This window comes from Anopheles aquasalis, chromosome 2 (assembly GCF_943734665.1).
Source record: "Anopheles aquasalis chromosome 2, idAnoAquaMG_Q_19, whole genome shotgun sequence".
Taxonomy (NCBI): domain Eukaryota; kingdom Metazoa; phylum Arthropoda; class Insecta; order Diptera; family Culicidae; genus Anopheles; species Anopheles aquasalis.
In genome coordinates, this window is record NC_064877.1 from 47,850,001 (window position 1) to 47,865,000 (window position 15,000).

At 51.9% G+C, this 15,000-nt stretch overlaps 6 protein-coding genes across 8 annotated transcripts in view; 3 read left to right on the forward strand and 3 right to left on the reverse strand.

The window, feature by feature from the left end:
- The window catches only part of LOC126573522 (uncharacterized), a 21,689-nt gene extending 16,300 nt beyond the window's left edge, over window positions 1-5,389 (reverse strand). For 2 of the 3 annotated variants that reach the window (XM_050233705.1, XM_050233702.1), the window contains exons 1-5: window positions 4,731-5,338; window positions 2,237-2,983; window positions 1,999-2,168; window positions 1,691-1,930; window positions 1,411-1,619 (exon numbers count right to left, since the gene is read on the reverse strand). In XM_050233705.1, coding sequence (XP_050089662.1) covers window positions 1,411-1,619; window positions 1,691-1,930; window positions 1,999-2,168; window positions 2,237-2,839 — 1,222 coding nt within the window. In that variant the 5' untranslated portion in view covers window positions 2,840-2,983; window positions 4,731-5,338. The other variant, XM_050233703.1, reaches the window with a different exon arrangement.
- A 332-nt stretch (window positions 5,390-5,721) lies between these two features.
- On the reverse strand, window positions 5,722-7,141 carry LOC126573524 (50S ribosomal protein L1). The gene is made up of 3 exons (XM_050233707.1): window positions 6,843-7,141; window positions 6,152-6,770; window positions 5,722-6,077 (listed from the first exon to the last, which is right to left on the reverse strand). Exons 1-3 carry the CDS (start codon window positions 7,037-7,039, stop codon window positions 5,805-5,807), a joined length of 1,089 nt encoding a protein of 362 aa, XP_050089664.1. The 5' UTR covers window positions 7,040-7,141; the 3' UTR covers window positions 5,722-5,804.
- Window positions 7,142-7,388: 247 nt separating this feature from the next.
- Window positions 7,389-9,610, forward strand: LOC126573523 (adenylyltransferase and sulfurtransferase MOCS3). The gene is made up of 2 exons (XM_050233706.1): window positions 7,389-7,854; window positions 8,268-9,610. Exons 1-2 carry the CDS (start codon window positions 7,702-7,704, stop codon window positions 9,504-9,506), a joined length of 1,392 nt encoding a protein of 463 aa, XP_050089663.1. The 5' UTR covers window positions 7,389-7,701; the 3' UTR covers window positions 9,507-9,610.
- Window positions 9,611-9,751: 141 nt separating this feature from the next.
- Window positions 9,752-11,435, forward strand: LOC126573411 (histone deacetylase 11). The gene is made up of 3 exons (XM_050233505.1): window positions 9,752-10,222; window positions 10,301-10,773; window positions 10,852-11,435. Exons 1-3 carry the CDS (start codon window positions 9,872-9,874, stop codon window positions 11,120-11,122), a joined length of 1,095 nt encoding a protein of 364 aa, XP_050089462.1. The 5' UTR covers window positions 9,752-9,871; the 3' UTR covers window positions 11,123-11,435.
- A 141-nt stretch (window positions 11,436-11,576) lies between these two features.
- On the forward strand, window positions 11,577-12,938 carry LOC126573409 (RIB43A-like with coiled-coils protein 2). The gene is made up of 2 exons (XM_050233504.1): window positions 11,577-11,802; window positions 11,863-12,938. The coding sequence occupies exons 1-2, from the start codon at window positions 11,680-11,682 to the stop codon at window positions 12,883-12,885; spliced, it is 1,146 nt and encodes a 381-aa protein (XP_050089461.1). The 5' UTR covers window positions 11,577-11,679; the 3' UTR covers window positions 12,886-12,938.
- Window positions 12,939-12,984: 46 nt separating this feature from the next.
- Window positions 12,985-15,000, reverse strand: part of LOC126573408 (nicastrin) — a 3,006-nt gene continuing 990 nt past the window's right edge. The window contains exons 3-4 of the mRNA XM_050233503.1: window positions 13,555-15,000; window positions 12,985-13,279 (exon numbers count right to left, since the gene is read on the reverse strand). The exon at window positions 13,555-15,000 is cut by the window's right edge and continues 529 nt beyond it. Coding sequence (XP_050089460.1) covers window positions 13,252-13,279; window positions 13,555-15,000 — 1,474 coding nt within the window. The 3' untranslated portion in view covers window positions 12,985-13,251. The remainder of the gene's footprint in view (window positions 13,280-13,554) is intronic.

Here is a 15,000-nt window from a genome sequence, read left to right on the forward strand (position 1 = left end):
TGAGATAATTATTGAAATGCCATTTTTCCTCACCTTTCAATTATCATTTCAAGACCAAGACATCAACAATCATCGAACAATTGAAGAATAATACAAAAACATGATAGGATATGCCCAATATTGTCTTCCTGATACAACAAACATTTCTCTAGTTGAGAACAAAATGAGTAAAATCAGATACAGATAAAAATTGTGGCATCAAAGCACTTTCAACTCCAAAGCAGAGAGCTCAAGCCTAACATCATATTCAAGGAGAAACGACCTCACTGGAACAAGGAGCTACCTTCTGCAGTTCACCTTCACGTACTAATTCCGCATCCTCATTCGCATCGATCTTTTCGAACGGGTTCTTAGAAGCCGATTCCAGAGCATATCCTTGAACGTTACCCACGTGAAGGTATTTGCTATAACAGGGCTAAGGCAGACCACCATCGTTGGATAAAAGAAAAAAGTATTGTCGCTTGGACATCCCACCTTAATATTTGTTCAGTTTATGTGCAAGTACATACAGCAGCATCATCTCTTGTTGAAAAAATAGATGAAAAGTGCTACCTCATTCTTCAAAATGGTCAATAAATCTACTACTTCGTCACTGACTACCGTAACAAATGAAGCTCGCTGAAAAATCGAGTCATAAGTAACAAACAATATATGCTAAAATATTCATAAATTATCGTACTACTTGCATTTGTGCAAATGCGTTTTAAACGTCTAGATTGAGCGTAAGGTTATTGAAGTATCAAAGGATCGTCGCTTCTACCAAGCACGGAGACCACACATCGCGTTTTTCCCGTTTGCCCTCTAACGAACGCCATTAAATGTTCGCCAAAGAGTTAACATAAACATCGTCTAAGCAACGAAGCGAAAAGCCCCATGCGGACTTGCTGGCGGTTGAGGTGCAGCATTTGCGGAATCTGCACATTCCACCGAGCACGCTCCATTCCAGCCAGCCAATGGTAGCTGGCCACCAGGCACTCCGATCGTAAATGCACTCACATCATCATCGTCGTCGTCGTCCCTCTGGCCCCCGATTGACCCCGCAGGCGCCAAACCTAGCTCCAGTGCGTTCCACAACCCCGTCCCAGGAGCGAACTCGTATCCGTACGAAAGATTCTTTTTCGGGAAAGGCCAGCTTCCGTGGGGAATGCCGTTATTACGTGCGATACGCACACTCGCTCTATACACTCTATAAATATGCCGAGGCGTGCTCCAACAACTCCCATAAGGCGTTGGTTAACCATAAGTTGTTGATTGTTTGTTGAGTTGGCCCCACTCACAAGCTGAAAGACCTCATCCCGCGGTGCGCGAACGTACGCACGCACGCACGCACGCACGGATCGTGCCACGATCCAGACCAAAGCGAGTCCAGCGAAAATGAAATAACAGAAATACGGTTTTATGGTTTCTTACGTCTGTCTCGAGCCGTACTGCTACCACTCGTACCACCGCCGACACCCGGTTCCTCGTTCAGGTCGGTCAGATTTTCCGCCGAGCTGGCCAAACTGTTCTCGCCCGGTGTACCGGGTGCCGATCCACCGCTGACGACGATCCCCGACGAAGAGCTGAACACGGAATCGCCGGAACTACCGACGCACGGTATCGACGGTACCCGTAGGTATCTGCAGTGAAGAAAGGAACGAAATTCCGGGATTAAAAAACCGACCATCCTGTTGGAAGTGACCGTACATACCGAGCGACCTCATTGTTCACCGGGATCATCATCGCTTCCGAGCTCTTGATTTCATTCGCAGGCAGTGCGCTCGTCTTCTCCCACTTGAACGCCGCCTTCACCTTCGTCCACTTGGACACCTTTGGTTTAAAGTCGGAGATGGCACTCTGGCGACGGAGCGGATAGTTCCGACCACTGGTCTCCTTGCCATGTATCGGGAACGCACCGATCTCATCGTTGATCACCGATTTGCTACGTTCCCTGCAATGTAAACCGACACATGATCACATGATCTGCACCGAAACGAATAGCACAAAGATCGAACGCACCTTTTGGAGCTACTTCGCTTGCTGCTGGCCGTATTACCAGCCGCCAGGATCGTTTCCAGCAGTGCCAAGTTCTGTTCGATCTCGTTATCCAGCAGATCGTTATCGGATGGATGGTCTGGTTCGGTCTGTTGGCCACTACCGCAAATGAACGATTCCGAATCCTTGGCGATCTGAGGAAGGGTAAGATAAGGTGACTTCCGAATTCCGAACTCCGCGAATGCAACGCGAAACCACTTACTGCCGTTTGCATCAATTTGAGCTTCCGCAGCGTCTCCACATTCTTCAGCTGCCAGTGCATCCGCATATTCTGCTCCTGTACGGTTAAGAACTGACCAATCAGCTCGTGTAACCGATCTAGCTGATCGATCGCATCCTTTGTGGAGAGTGCGGCCGCTACCGAAGGGCCGGAACGATTCAGCAGCATCAGGAAATCATTAGCCGACTCGAAACAGGGCTCGCTGCCGCCGATACCGTCCGGTTGCTCCTTCATCACCGGTGGTACCGGCGGTACCGGTTGCCCATCCGCTGGATCAACCTTCCGACTGGTGGTCCCGGGTTCACTCTCCTCACACAGGAAGCGCAAGAACTTGGCCTCCCGCTCCTTGTACGTGAAAAGGCGCTTAAACGGATCCGTCTCGTTGTAGGCATCATCGCAAGGGGGCGATGATGCTTCACCGGGAGGCGCCGCGGATCCATCGTTGTCCACCGCCACCGGTCGATCGATTGTTGGATCTGGCGGAGGGGTTGGTAGCGTTTCGCGGCGCGTCGAATGCGCCGGATGTTCGCCACCGGAACGTTTGCGATGTGCTTTCACCTTCTCCTTCTCGTCCTTCCTCTCCATAGAATGGATTTTGGGGTGTTTTTGGTCACTTTGCCACCACCACCACCACCACCACACACAGATTATCACAAACAGATGGCCGCACTTCACTTCACCGCCACCGCACCATCAACTCCCTACCCTGAACGAGAAGCTTCGAAGGAACTGTGGGCAAGAAAGGACACGATTCCATTACGCCTTTCCCTTAACGGAGCTGATAAGTCCATTGGCTTTGCTTTTGCTTGGAATATTGGGATTTCGATTTTAGGAATGATCTGTAGATGCAATTGAAGGAGAAACTAAAAAATGGCAAAGTAATAAATTCCAGAAAACTCTCTGCGAAGGGGCAAGTTACCGGAGAAAATCTTCAGCACGTCTTGTCCACGAAGTTGGTTTTTCTCTTTTAATTCCCAACGTCTACTGCGTTGTGGTCTCACAAAACAATGAATCTGCAACATCCGTATCCAGGTGCACTAACCGAGCACCGAGTGCCTCACGACAACCAAACGGGCCTAAAAGCAGCTGACCATCCAGATCGACACCTCAAACCCCGACGAAAATGTGTCGGTATGCTCATTCCTGCGTTGTTTACGCGTCTCCATGAGCTCCATATCGGAAGCACGTTTTGCTGCACCCCCTTTGGAATGTATCCTGATCTGCCACAACGATGCTCGCCATTTTGGAAGCGATACATCTAAACGCAAACTCGTCCGCCTGTACGTAGCAATCTTCTTTAGCTGCGTGTTGACATTGCAAAAAAAAACTCACGGAACATGGCAGACACCATGGTCAGCGGATTTCAGAGACGGTTTGTTTTGCAACAGGCTCCAGTGACCGAGTTATACCGGTTCGGCCTGCGGGTGGGGGGGGGGAGGGGGTCCGATTGTCAAGGCCGTGAAAAGATCGTGTGACTCAACGCCGAACCATCTGTATGGGGCGCGTCGGTCGGTTTAGTGTGTGCTTTGAAATACGAGCGATCCTGTCTGTTGCAGCTGCTACTGTCGCGTATGTAGTGTGACCGATGGAAGAGATCGCAAAAAAAACAATTCCACCAACATGATGGACACCCCAGTTTTGAGCCGAACACAGTACGAGTCGAGCGTATTTTTACTCTACATATGTTAGCGCATTATGTTCTTTTAACCTTTAGCTAATTACTCGGCGCATCCACGGTGACACCGTTCGTTCTGGAGTCATTTTCAGGCAGAACACCAAAGGGCAGTTAGAGGGATCGAATTTATATGTGGCGGAAAGCGGAAACTGTCACAAAACATGGTGCCCAATTAAAAACAACATCGCCCCCGACCCGAAACGTGTTGAAAACCAGTTCTCGATCTCGAATGGCCGCGCACTTTCGCTAAACCGATTGCTGGCCCGCGATCAAAACACCAAGCTTCTCCATTTGATCTTTACGGTGCGGTTCAACACCTTTTCTTCAGTACGACATGGTTCTTCCATCATCACTTTTTCTTTCCCGAAAAACACCTTGCACGAGCGACATTTTCACATCATCACCATCATCATCATCATCCGCATCCCGAACATGATGATCATCACAGAGTAGACCACACTAGACACAGCGGAGAGCGCGCTCACGTTTTTTAGCGTTAAAACCGTCGCGACAACCGCCAAACTGTCTCTCGGATCGGATCCTGAAACACTCTTTCTCTCGTACACCTCATGCACACACGCTCGCTGCTTGTAAGATCGATTCATGCGCACGGAACCACTTGATCGTCGGTTTGTTGATACGTTGTGATCGTCGTCGTCGTCGAAAAGGAAAGCCGCAACCACCGTTAGCTAACCTTTTCTGCTCTCAAGCCGCCATGCTGCACACTACACTCGATCGCACACACTCGATGGATTGGAGACGTGAACATTGTATCAACAAAATGGCAGAGAATGGCCTCACCTTTCACTACCCACCCTAACTTGCACCCGAAAAATCGGAATTCGGATGCCACTAGCGGTTACTTTACTTAGACCGCCGGAGCTCGATCGATCGGCACTGATGAATGAAACGGTTGTAATGCCGGTTCACAACGGATAGCCCGGAACACCATCGTGATGCTGCGTACGGCGCGAGGTCTGCGATCGAGACGGCTTTGCGGCAGATCGAATACCGAGTGGCGAACACACGGCCACTGATCAGCGCGCACGGTCGTGCGCTCGAAAAGCCGTGTAGCGGTGCCCAACCCAACGAATATACCCCGGATGGGAGGGCAAAGTGAACGATTGACCGCGCGGGGACATGAAATGTGACCGCGCACGCGCTTCACGACGTTCCAATCGGTGGAAACCTTTCGCTCTTTCTCTCACTCACTATCTCCCCGTGCAGGCCGACGTGATCCGATCCGAACTGAGCGGTGATTGTACTGCGCGGCGAAACACTTTCGAATGGAACTCTCCTGAGCCACATAGAATACTACTTCTCAAAGGCCAAAAAGGGTCAACCAAGGGAACAATGAGGAATTCAGAAGCAATGCAAACACAATCGCTTGGCACACGCGGTAGAAAGCACACCCCCTGGCGATGGCGAAGGACGCGATGCACGCCCTCGGGTACGACTTCACATCGCTAACGTTCTCAATCGACTGATCCGATCCCGGATACTCCACAGATCGCTCTGGTACCGCAGCTTCTTCCCGACCACCCTCCTTCGTTGGGTTTTTGGTGAATTCGGGTGTGAAAAATCGGTGCGATGAGATCGAGCAGGATCGTGGCAGGGAAAAGAAAATGTGAAAATTCTCTCACCACAAACCCCCCAACCCTCGCCCGTCCCCAATCCCGTTTCCTTCTTCTGCTTGACGACTGGGGCAACATTTAGATGAGCAGAAGGCGAAGGCCAGAGAGCATGGTGTGAATTCACCGATCGTCTATCTCAAAGGGAGAATGTATATGTGTATGTGGTTGGGATTTTTATACTTTATTCAACCTCGCTACCCTATCGCGTCATCATTGTAACACCATGTTGCGTTGAACCCGCTCAGGCTGTGGCAATGGCCTTTTGTCCAACGTCGCCTTCTCGCTCCTCTTCCTCCTCCTCGTCGACAACGGATTCGGCTTTGGAGGCCTTCTTGCTAAATGATGCTTCCGCCGGGATGTACAGGAACGGATCGATCTTCAGATTCTCTCCCGACGGTGGACTTTTCAACAGTACACGTGTCACGAACTTTCCTTCGCGCTTCGGTCGCATCGAGTTCACGTCCTGTAGCAACGCAATCAGATTGCTCTCCAGGTGCTTCGAGTCCATTTGCAGCTAAAAGAAAAAGACAAATGAGAGTACCGGTTAATATACAGGTTGCGATGAGGGTGGTGCAATCTTTCACCTACCGTGCCAATGCAGGCCACGATTGTACCGTAATCCTTCTGCTGCTCGTCCTTGGCCGCCGAGTAGCTAATACCGTGGGCGTACCTATTGATCATTTCCGCCAGATTGACGCCCAGCGTTCCAGACCGTGGATTGGGGAACTTGTTTTTCTTCAGCAGTCCCCGAATGGCAACCAGGTCGGGCAGTATGTTGGGATGCGCCAGCACAAACGGATACTCCGAGAGCTGCAGATCACCGTTTTGGATCTCTTTGATCAACTCCAGCCCACCAACCAGAGACGCACCGGCTTCCTTGGCTTCCTGCAGCGGTTCCTGGCCCTTGGCAAACACGATAATGTTACGGTTCTCGCCATGCTCGAACCGATGTTCGATCGGAACCATACGCTGAAAATTGTCCACAAACCGGGTCACCTTTTCGGCCTGCATGTTTAACTCGACGTGGGCAAACAGTGGTGCGTTTGGGAGGTTGTAGATGGTGGGATGGTGCGTTTCCCGGTGGCATTCGATCGCTTCCTCCACGGAGTACACGCGCCATTTGTAGTACTTGCTAACCCAACAGTTATCCTTCGGTTCCTGCTTCCAGCTGTCGTCGATGTGCTTGTTTGTGAGCGAGAGACTGAGTCTGGTGGAAAAAACAAAGGAATCAATAACGCATCGATCTAAGCAGCCCACTATCGATCGCCAAAGAACTTACTTGCCCTTCTTCCGCAGATCGTGCCGTATGAATCCCACCTTCTCGACGACCTTTTTCACTTTCGCCTTGCGCGCCTTCTCGCGTGTTCCTTTACGGGCGGCCAGATCCAGTGGCGTTGTGTGCAGCAGTCTGGCACTGCTGGCCAGCAGGGACGATGTGGTCCACCGTACAAATGCGACGCTGGTCAACGAGAGCATCTTTACGAACCGCTCGTCGCAGAAAATATCCGGTAAAAGGATTAAAATACGAGACTCCGGCACCAAAACCGGATTGGATAACAATATTTACACCCCCTTAACGTTTGGAGTCACGCCGGCGGTGAGGGGTCTTTCGAAGTGGACTTGGAAGCTAATGCAATGATATGTTGATAATCCCGTTGTGCTGGGGTGTTGAGCTTTGTTCAACATATTTCACTGCGATTGTAATATTTTTTCACAATCACCTTTAACCATTGAACTTAGGAAGAGATGTGGAAATTTCACTTCTCAAGCAACATTTTTGGTGGGTGTAGAGTCGCTCTCACAGCCACTTGACAGCGCAGCTCACTGAGGCAAGAAAAACAAACGAAATTTACAAAAAACTCTCGGCTTTTTCAGCCAAAAACGTGTTTAATAACGTTGGACTACAACGAGTAAAGTAGAACTAGTGTATTTGCGTTCCTACTGCTGGTCCCCCAAAATAGTGATCGAGAGAACGAGAGTGGTGGGGATAGCGAGGATCAGGTGAAACGTCAACCGCGTAAACACGGCGCGATCGCAAACCCAAACCGGAGTCGATCGTGTGCGGGAGCGGCGACGGCGTGATCTCCCGGATAGCGGATTTCGCGCCACAGCAGGAGAACTCCAGGATTGCCGGGACCATGACCGGAGAGCTACCGTCCCCTCCCATCGCCGCCACCACGGAGGACGGCGCCATGGAGATCGAGCTGCTGGAGAACGATATACGACGATTGCGAAAGCAGCTGCAAGAGAAGGTCCAGCAGCTGAAGGCCTTGAAAAAGCATTTTCAGAAAGTAAGTAACCGCCTGGCTGTGGCCACGAGTGCCCGCGCCCGCGTACCCGTGTCTGAAGTGGCGATAGACGAGAGGGAGGGTGCCGGGGGGGGGGGGGGGGGACTGTGTTCTGCGTGTATGTGTAGCGGATCTCGAACCCCACGGCCGCCGCGGTTGCAAAATCGTCCGCTCCGCTATAAGCTGGCCGCCGGTTGCAACATCGCGCTAGCGCAACACTCGAAGCTCGCTGCCCCGTGCAAGTTGAGATGTGGCCTTGACAGAGCAGCGCGGTTTATGATTTCTCACCTACCGGTCTCGTCCCCGTCTCTCTGGTGGTACGGTGGTATGCAAAGCAGATTCGTGCCCGGATTACGAAATTTCTCTTCCGCTACTGGAGTACATTTATTTATTGGGATTTTTTTTCTCTCTTCCAGAACTGTATAAGCAAGCTGAACAACGATGAGATCGCTCGTTACAGTCGTCAGATCATTCTGTCCGAGATTGGCGTCCAGGGGCAGCTGAAGCTGAAGAAGGCATCCGTGCTGGTGGTCGGAGCCGGTGGGCTTGGTTGCCCTTCGGCGCTCTATCTGGCGGGATCGGGCATCGGATGTATCGGTATCCTGGATTACGATGAGGTGGAACTGACCAATCTACACCGACAGCTGCTCCACACCGAAGCAACCGTGGGCCTGACGAAAGTGGCATCCGCCCAAGCAGCACTCGAGCAACTCAACTCGCAGATCGAAATCGTGAGCCATCACGCACAACTGACGAGCGAGAATGCGCTCAATCTGCTCGCACCGTACGATGTGGTGGTGGATGCAACGGACAATGTGGCCACCCGGTACCTGCTGAACGATGCGTGCGTCATGCTGGGCAAACCGCTCGTCTCTGGCAGTGCGCTGCAGCTCGAGGGGCAGCTAACCGTGTACAATCATCGCGGTGGACCGTGCTATCGGTGTCTCTATCCAACGCCTCCGCCACCCGCCGCCGTAACGAACTGTGGTGACGGTGGAGTGCTCGGTGCGATCACCGGTGTCATTGGAGCACTCCAAGCCCTGGAAACCATCAAGATCGTGCTCGCGAATGATGGCGTTCTCAGCGGTCGGCTGTTGCTGTTCGATGGGCAGCAGAGTGCGTTTCGCAATCTGAAGCTACGGCCCCGGAAACCGGGCTGTGCCGTTTGCTCCGAAAAGCCCACCCTGACACAGCTGATCGATTATGAGCAGTTCTGCGGCATGAAGGCTACCGATAAGGACTCCGCGGTGACACTTCTCGCACCCGAGGAACGCATTTCCGTGCGCGAGTATCACGATGAATGGCTGATGGCGGGGCGGAAGCATCTGCTGATCGATGTGCGTAGTGCCAGCCAGTACGAGATGTGTCAATTGCCGGGTTCACCGATAAACATTCCGATCGACGATATTCTGCACGATCGGCGCACCGAGGAAATCGTCCAGAAGCTGCTGGCTAGCGTTGCTGATGAGCAGGCGGCGGCAGCGGCGTCGCCTCCACCTTTGTACCTTGTCTGTCGCCGCGGCAACGATTCGCAGCTGGCTGTACGGCACCTGGAGCCACTGTTTAGGGCACGAAATCTTCCCGCTCCGCGTGATCTAATCGGTGGCCTGCACGCCTGGACCAAGACCATCGATCCCGCGTTCCCAATCTACTAGCCGGGGGAACAAGGTGGGAGAGCGAAAGAGCATTGTTGTTTATGTACTCGTTTACCTGTTTTGCATTTTTGGAAGCACAATAAAATCTAAAGAAACGCACAGAACCGCTTCTCAGTTGCCCGTTGGTTCGAGTCAGCTGTTTTTGAGAAAAAAAAAGAAGAAAACTGCCGCTGCCCTACTGCCGGTATGTAAACAAACAACAGAATCGATCGATTTCGCAAACTGTCACTGAACTTGACCTTGAATTTTGCTGTTCCACCGAAAAGTGGCCCTTTCCTTCGGCACTTCCGTTGTTCCCCAGGACATTTTGTACAGGTCCTACTAGCTGGGTGGAAAGGAAGGATTCAGTTAAGGATGTCGGAAAAATGTGCACCGGTGTGAATGCCGGTTCGCGTAATGATCGCTGTTCAATGAGTGGCAATACCAGCACGGACGAGGACGAGGACGAGGAGGAGACATCTTCTAGTCCCGGTCATGGTCATACGGTTCACATTAGCCGCGACCGGCTACCGATCGTATACCGGCGTGAGTATTCCGTACGATTCTGTGGGTTGCAGAAGCTCCATCCGTTCGATGCGGCCAAAGGGGCCAACATCTATCGATTGCTGAAGGCCGGAGGGCTCATACCGAGTGATGGCACCGTTTACACACCGCCGGAAGTAACACTCGACGAGCTACTAGATGTGCACACGAAGCGTTACATTGAGAGTTTAAAGGTAATTGATGAATTTGTTAGATCGCACTCTACCAATCAGGCGACCTACTAATTGTTTCCTCCTTGATGCTGATTCCAGTGGAGCCTAAATGTGGCCAAAATAGCAGAAATCCCACCGTTGATGTTTGTGCCAAATTGCTTCGTACAGCGCAGTTACCTGCGCCCGATGCGTTACCAGACCGGAGGGACACTGCTGGCCGCACGCATAGCACTACAGTCAGGCCTTGGATGGGCCATTAATTTGGGTGGCGGTTTCCATCACTGTAGTGCCGATCGGGGTGGAGGCTTCTGCCCTTACGCAGATATCACGCTCACCGTACGCATGCTGCTGGCGGGAGGAACCGGTATCGAGCGGATCCTGATCATCGATCTCGATGCACACCAAGGAAACGGGTACGCACGTGATCTGATGGGTGATGCGGCCGTGTACATCTTGGACATGTACAACTATCAGATCTATCCGCGTGATCATCAAGCGAAGCTTGCCATCAGGCGTGCCGTGGAGCTGAAACCCCATACAAACGATGAGGAGTACATTGGAAAACTGAAAAGGTAATCATTCGAGCGGACACAGGGTCCATCTCAATAACGAATCCTCCAAATGTTCTTTGTCGCTTCTTCTCTACCTAGATGCTTGGAGCAATCGCTCGCAGAGTTTCAACCCAACTTTATCATCTACAACGCCGGAACGGACGTGCTAAAAGGTGACCCTCTCGGGCTGCTCGACATCACTCCGGAGGGTGTGATGGAGCGTGATGAAATTGTGTTCCGTGCGGCGCTGAAGCGATCGATCCCCTTGGCGATGTTAATGAGCGGAGGATATCTGCGAAGCTCGGCACGTGTCATCGCCAATTCCATTCTGAATCTTCGCGCTAAGGCGTTGCTACCGATGGTTCAATAAGAGAAAGAAAAGAAGGGAAGAGAATATAATGGATGTTCCAGCGTATTATCCTTGCTGCGGCTCTAGGATGGAGATTGCCCTTATGGTGAAACGATATGTGATTCGGTATGGCCGTGATGAGACTTCCTACATTGCTAGCTCGGTGCATTATTACCTGCGATGAGCGTGCTCCACTTTATTCTTCGAATATTTAAACTTAATATTAATGATCCAAAAACCTTAATAAACTAACAACCAACCCAAATGATCCTCGGGATATACTATCTTATGAAAGAACATTTGGATGTTTTTGTTAGAATTAAATGGATTAGTCGGCGGTCCTTCATTGTGCACCCGGAAGGTATTCACTTTCGTCTTACTATTGTCTCTTCTATTCCGTATCTAGTCGCCCTGTTCGGCAACTCTGTAGTGCGTTCTCTTGTATCGATTAAAAACGGCGTAGCGACGCGTAACCATGGCGAGGCGTCTAGTTTGCTGCCGTTTAAATAAGTTGCCCGCGAGGACGTTAGCAGCTCGTTCATGGTGTCGCTGTTCTTCAAACATTTAGTTGGTGAAATATGCTAAATTCGCTCTTTATCAACCACCAGGACCAAAAGGAGGCGCTGGCCATCGAACGAAGGCGCCGGTTCGAGGAATCACGGAAACAGCGCATTTTCAATGCACGCCGCCGGATCATCGGGGTAAGCAATGACGCGGGCATCGAAAGTTGCAAAGACTGATAGTTAGCCATTTGTTTTAAGGTCGATACAGATGCGCTCGGATATCAGGTGCAGGAAAAGCAAGAGGCCGTACAAGCGGAAGCAGAACAGGCCCGTAAGCTCGCCGAGGAAGTGCGCCGACAGGAGCATGTGCTCCAGCTGAAGCAACGCGAACAGCGCCAGGAACGCATCCGGCAGGAAGATGAGTTGAACCGTTACCGGGCAACGCACCAGCGGCCGGAACAATCGCGCGATTTCGATCTATTCGATCCGGATGGGCTGAAAAAGGAATTGCCCGCTCGCACCGGGGACGATGATCCACGACTGAGCGTTTCCGGTGCACAGCTGTTCGACGGTGAGGATCTACAGGAACGCCACCGGCGTAAGGTGCAGCGTGAGCAACAGCGCTCCTGGTTGGAACAACAGATACGGGAAAAGCGCCAGGCCGAAATAGATCGAAGGGCAGCGGAACGGTTCCTCGAGGAGACCCTCATGTCCCGCGAAGCTCGTGTCCATCAGCTAAACTCGCAGGAACGTTATGCGCGTGAGAAAATCCAGGAAGCCGTTAACGAGTTCAACTGCCGCCTCATGCACGAACAGGACCAGCAGCGGCGACGGAAGGAACGCGAAGAACAGGAAGACAATTTGGCCGAGATCTACAACCATCTGACGAGCGATCTGCTGACGGAAAACCCGGACGCGGCCAAGAGTAGCTTCGGTCCGAATCGCGTAATAACGGCACAGTACAAGGGCATGTCGCCGGAGGAGTTGGAACAGATCCGCCAGCAACAGGAGCAACAGCTGGAGGAGCTCAACCGCAGGCGACAGGAGGAAGCAAACATGCGCGAATCCTGGGATCGATTGGCGAACGATTTCGATCGTGCGGTGACGATGAAGGAACGAGAGCTTATGCGCCGACGGCATGCACTGGCTGAACAGATACGCCAGGAAAACCATCAGCTAGCACTCGATCAGCAACGAAAGTTGGCGCATCTCGATCAGGTGGTTTATCAGAACCGTCCGACACAGGCCTACTTCGATCAGTTCAATACCTGCACCAGATAAACGACACTGCCGCAGCACTTGCACCTAGATCTCTTTCCGAGCCTCTTATAATCAATAAATTCTGTGTGTAGCGAGGTCACACCAAACACACGCCAAAAGTATTATAAATATCAATTATATTAGAATGCTTGTTTAGTGGTATCAGTAGTAAGAGGGTTCACTTGTTACAGCAGGAGGGCGCTAAACATTGATGGAATGACGATATGTCGATCCACGATCCCTAGATGTACACCCGCCGAAAGGCGACGATCACTCCCCCATGTGACATGATGGTGATGATGATGGTGGACAGAATTTTGCTAAGCCGCATTTAAAACCATTTAAATGCCATCGTACGGCCCTTCGTTTCCATTTCCATCGATGGTTTTAACACTGCGTCGGCTGCGTTGCAATCCTGCAAGGGAAACGGAACGAATGAAGCGTTAAATATGCGGTTGCCATGGTTACGACAAACAAAAAAGGAAGCAAAGCCGCAGCATAGAGTCATGCTCATCGAAGCATGGTCAAGCATGGTCCGTGGCTTAACATTAATAAAGGACAGAAGCAGAGTTTGACTAATCGTTTCCCCCAAATTGGTTTAGTTTATTCGTTTCCTCCCTTCCATTTCATGCACACATGCAAAGCGGGTTGGAATAGAGAAAAGTGGGCAAGGCCACACTGGGAACTTACGGTATCGTTGACGAGGATCCCTGATTGAACAGCACGTCCGACCGGCTGTTGATGAGAAAGACGAGCAGGAAGGAGATGACCATCACTACGATGCCGATCGACAGCGTCAGAGTTTCGTGTGCCGGCGAGGGGCGCAAAAAGATGCGCGCCGACATCTCCGACCAGGTCGACTCGGTCCACGTCGAGTACCGGTACGACGTCCAGTCGTACGTTTCGTTCACGAACGCTGGCGACAGCGCAAGGCTCGTGTTTTGCGTCGTTAGCAGACACATTCCATCGCCAGCATAGCCGACCATCCACTGGTACGGTAGATGGCGTGCTAGGCACTCCTCTTTGGTGACATTCTCGATACGCTGGCCGACGAGCAAACCGAGCACCTGATACGTCCAGTAAGTCGCCTCGGACGTGATGCTACTGTACACACTAATGTACCGTGCCGGCGGGCCCGCAAACTCACTGATCGACGCTCCGGGCCGAAGCGTCGCACGGAACAGGGGACAATTGGCTGACTCCAGGAAGCAGTACAGGAACTCGTCGATCAACACACTGTTCGCACCGTACTCCGGAGTGTACGCATTGCCCTCGAGCAGCTCGAAGATGCTCATCCCGATCAGCGACGAAACGTTGCGGATGCGCATCTGCAGTGAATCCGCATCCCACAGGTCCCTTCGCTCGCCCAGGTTTTCCAGCAGCGTAAAATCGTACAGCTTCGAGTGATTACCGTAGCGGTAATTCAAGTTCCTTGCGCCATCGTAAACCGAGTGATAATACCGGTTCCGCACCGGTGAGGTGATGATGATGGCCGGAAATGAAGCATTTTCGCGCAGGAACGAGTTGGCCGATACCGGTGGCAGGTTGGTGGTTTGCTTCGATGGTTTCGTCGTGGTGATGCTAAAGTTGAACGCTTTATTTACCTTATCCAGCACTTCCACCATCTTAGTGGCCATCGGTTGCGGTGCCGCATGGTACACCTGTAGTTCCGTGAGATCGTCCAGCGTACCGAGTTCAATCAGCAGCTCAATATTGTCCAGCGAGATCGGTTTCGTTTGAGTGGATCGGCTCGGGAACGCACCGGTTTGCAAATCGTAAACGAACCGCTGCGATCCGATGTAATCGTACGATTCGCCGTTAAAGAACATAAACACCACATTCGGAGCACGTTCACTGCGCGGTAACACCTTCGCGAGAAAGTGTGCGACCGCCATCAGCACCGTAAACGGTACGACCGAGTCCATGGCCCCAAGCCCGACACCATCGAACATGGTTGTCGTGTCGGTGCGCGTGCACACGACCACGATCCGTTCCCGGGCATCTCGCACTCGCGCCCCACTCTCATCCGTCACAGCTTGCGTCGTTCGGGGGAAAAGTGTCGCGTACACGTTCTTTCCCTGCAGCGGGTCACAGAACTTGGTGGTGGGGATTACGGAACTGTAAAAGTTCGACCGT